General features: G+C 38.4%; 1 protein-coding gene across 1 annotated transcript; it reads right to left on the bottom strand.

Annotated features, from left to right (window-relative positions):
* Positions 1-94: 94 nt before the first annotated feature.
* On the bottom strand, positions 95-2,956 carry LOC108950758 (multiple epidermal growth factor-like domains protein 6; the record flags this gene model as incomplete). Its single annotated transcript, XM_018816804.1, has 7 exons — positions 95-169; positions 484-594; positions 987-1,108; positions 1,474-1,639; positions 1,939-2,112; positions 2,408-2,633; positions 2,866-2,956. Coding segments are annotated over 7 exons (965 nt in total), but the record flags the coding sequence as incomplete, so codon positions are not given.
* Positions 2,957-3,156: the final 200 nt, after the last annotated feature.

Here is a 3,156-nt window from a genome sequence, read left to right on the forward strand (position 1 = left end):
AAGTTTGCAAACTGCAATGACGCACAATGGATAAAACTGAAATGGCGAATGAGAGATTATAAAAAATATTACGATAACCACCAACCCAACCGACCTGATCCACACTTGATTGGAGTTGAAGATCCAGCTGGACAACGAGAACCAGCAGGGCAACTTTGGCAGGTGGAATCTGGACAAGAATATTAATTTATAAAAAAAAGGGAAATAATATGAATGCGAGCTGTAATAAAAGGTTGCTTATTAAAAGAGAACGCAATTCAATTGTAATAAACGAGCACGTATGAGAGCAAAGTGTTAATGAACGAGCACGTACTCGACAATTATTGCCAAGATAAAGGTACAGCTTAGGAACCTGTTTTGTAAACTGATTGGTATGTTATTGAATATAAATATATTGTGGTGGTTACTTATCCATGTTGTTTGAAACATACAACACAAACTATTCACCAGCATATAGTTGAGTTGAATATAAACCACTCTTACCTCCAAGTGCACTGTATGTTCCTTGTGCGCAAATTGTTGTGCTTCTGGTGGAGCACGAGAAACCCGCTGCGCACAACGTGCACGATGTTTGGCCCGCAGGTGAATATTCGTCTGAAGCATGGTTGTTGTGAATTAATTCACTGTGTTTAGAGATACTGGGCATGTACATGGCTTATACATGCTATTTTGTTTTCATCATATTTATAAAGATGGCAAAATTGTGATTGAAAATAATCTAATTACTAAAGCAAGCTAATTGTCTGATAAATAATGGGGCAATTAACACCGATTCTTGATTATTTTGTTTGTAAAACAGTGACACGGGTTCAATAATGGCAAGAATTTTTAAAGAAGAACTAATAGATCGTTTTTACCATGAAAAATTTTGGGTTTAATCTGTTTAATCTTTAAAGTTCACAATTTTATAAAACAGTAGTTAAAATAGAATACTTTACATTCTGCCTTGCAGTGACAGAATGTTTGGTAATTATTCGTTAACTTACTTGAAGGACATGGATCTGGGGGGAGGGCGGTCGACAAGCACGAAAAGCCCGCCGGGCATTGTGTGCAAGTTGCGTTACCAGCTAATGAGTATGTGCCACCAACACAAGCTATCTCACCAAACCTATGGTGGGGAAATAAATGCTGTTGTTATACTTATATACTACTTATATACATAACATAATATTCTATTTATCTCTTAATATACCATAGCAAAGGTCAAATTAAATTAAACAATGAAGGTAATAACATTAACAACAAAACGACAGTCGTTAAAATACGTTATGGGTAAAAACTACTTGAGAAAAAGTGTCAAATAAAAAACTTGGCTGTCAAACTTAAAATACAACAAACTCACAGTGGGTTGTAGTTGAATAAATAATATTAAGATGTAATTGGAAGAAAAGTGTCTGTAAGGACATTATGTAGAAAAAGCTACAAAGTATTCTTTATGCAAAGTAGGTAAACCATACTTATCATTAAACTTACGTTGGATCTGAGCACTCGTACCCAGCTGGGCACTCTAGACACGATTGATGGTCAACAGATGATATTCTGTCGAGCGGACACAATGTGCACGAGGTTGCATTCTCTGATGATATGTAACCTGGACCGCATTGAATTGGGGGGAGGCTTGGGTTGGAACATGATGAACCTGTGGTATATGGAAATAAGTAAAAGGAAACCTATTTATCTTCGCATGACGGGGCAACGACAGTTGTTACAACACGGGTGTTCTGTTTCGTACACCTTTTGTTCGCTGCATGTTTTATTCAGTGACAACAACAAGAGCCACATTTGTGAAAGTGATATTATAATTTTCTGATTTTGTTTTTAATTATATTTAAATTTTCCTTGAAGTCTAATGTAGAAAATAACCGTAAAACTTTGAGCCCAAACCACAGTTGTAATACTGTGTAATATGAGCCATTAGATAGTGCTGTATATACAAACCTGCAGGGCATGGGGTACACACTGGTTGGCCTTGAGATGAAGCATAATATCCAGGTTGGCAGGTCGTGCAATCCTCCACACCCGATGCACTGGAAGTACCAACAGGACATAATGTTGTGGAATCCCGTGTTGGACATTCACTTCCAGCTGGGCAGTCCACACATATTGTTCGCCCTGTGTTTTGGGGTGGAGATTAAATCAATGGTTTCATTTGTAAGGTTAATGATAGGAACCTATTTATTGTCATATGATAACAACCCATTACTTTGGCAGGCTGCCTTGGCTTATGCGTCTCTAGGCAAAACACTGGCAGGGTATTACTAGAAATCTTATATAATCCTCACATCACAAGAAATGAATAAAAATCTGTTCTATTTGGACAAGGTCTTACAGAGAGGCATGCCAAGAGACCTGGAATGCAGGCCAGAATTGGGCTATCACCCCTAATCACGATATCATATTATTCTACCTGCTGGGCTCCAGTTTCCATTAGTGCAAGGTTGTGGGGGTTGGGCTGGGTCTGCACATGAGTACCCAGCTGGACACAAAGTGCACGAAGCGCTCCTTGACGTCGAATATTGCCCGAGGGAACACGACACCTCAGTGGAACTTCCTTGCACACAGAATGTCCCTGCAGTGCACGGGGTGCACGATTCGGCGCCGGGGGTTGCACTAAATGTCCCAGCGTGACACAACTATCAACATGGAGGTAGATAGTCAGTAATATAATAAACAAATGCTAAAAATGTTATTATAACAATGTTTTTTTTAAAACAAGATTTTATACTAGTAGAGCAAACTTAAATTAAACTATTGATGGCAAAAAGAGCAGCAAAAACTTTAAAGAACCACACTTTTTTAAAATTTATAATTTTAATAAATATGTTAGATTTATAAAAAGATGTCTACCATCACATGATAACTTACAATACAAGCCGAAGTATCTGATTGGTTGGTTTGGTCGTTGTAGCTACCCGATGAGCAAGGTTGTTTGGCCGACCCAGCACCTCCAGTACAACTGTGGGGGTGTTGATATATTAATGTTTATTTGCCCTTGGTGTTGTAGTATTTGTAGGGTAAGGGGTTCATACAATCAGCACACTTGGATTATAGAGGCTGCTCAAATATGGTTTCTGATAAACCCATTGACGCAACAACAACAACAACAAGCTTGAAGCTAAGGGAAGCTAAAGTTACCACTTTTGTGTGCAGCTGTTG

Source organism: Ciona intestinalis, unplaced genomic scaffold (assembly GCF_000224145.3).
Source record: "Ciona intestinalis unplaced genomic scaffold, KH HT000824.1, whole genome shotgun sequence".
In the NCBI taxonomy this organism is placed as follows: Eukaryota; Metazoa; Chordata; class Ascidiacea; order Phlebobranchia; family Cionidae; genus Ciona; species Ciona intestinalis.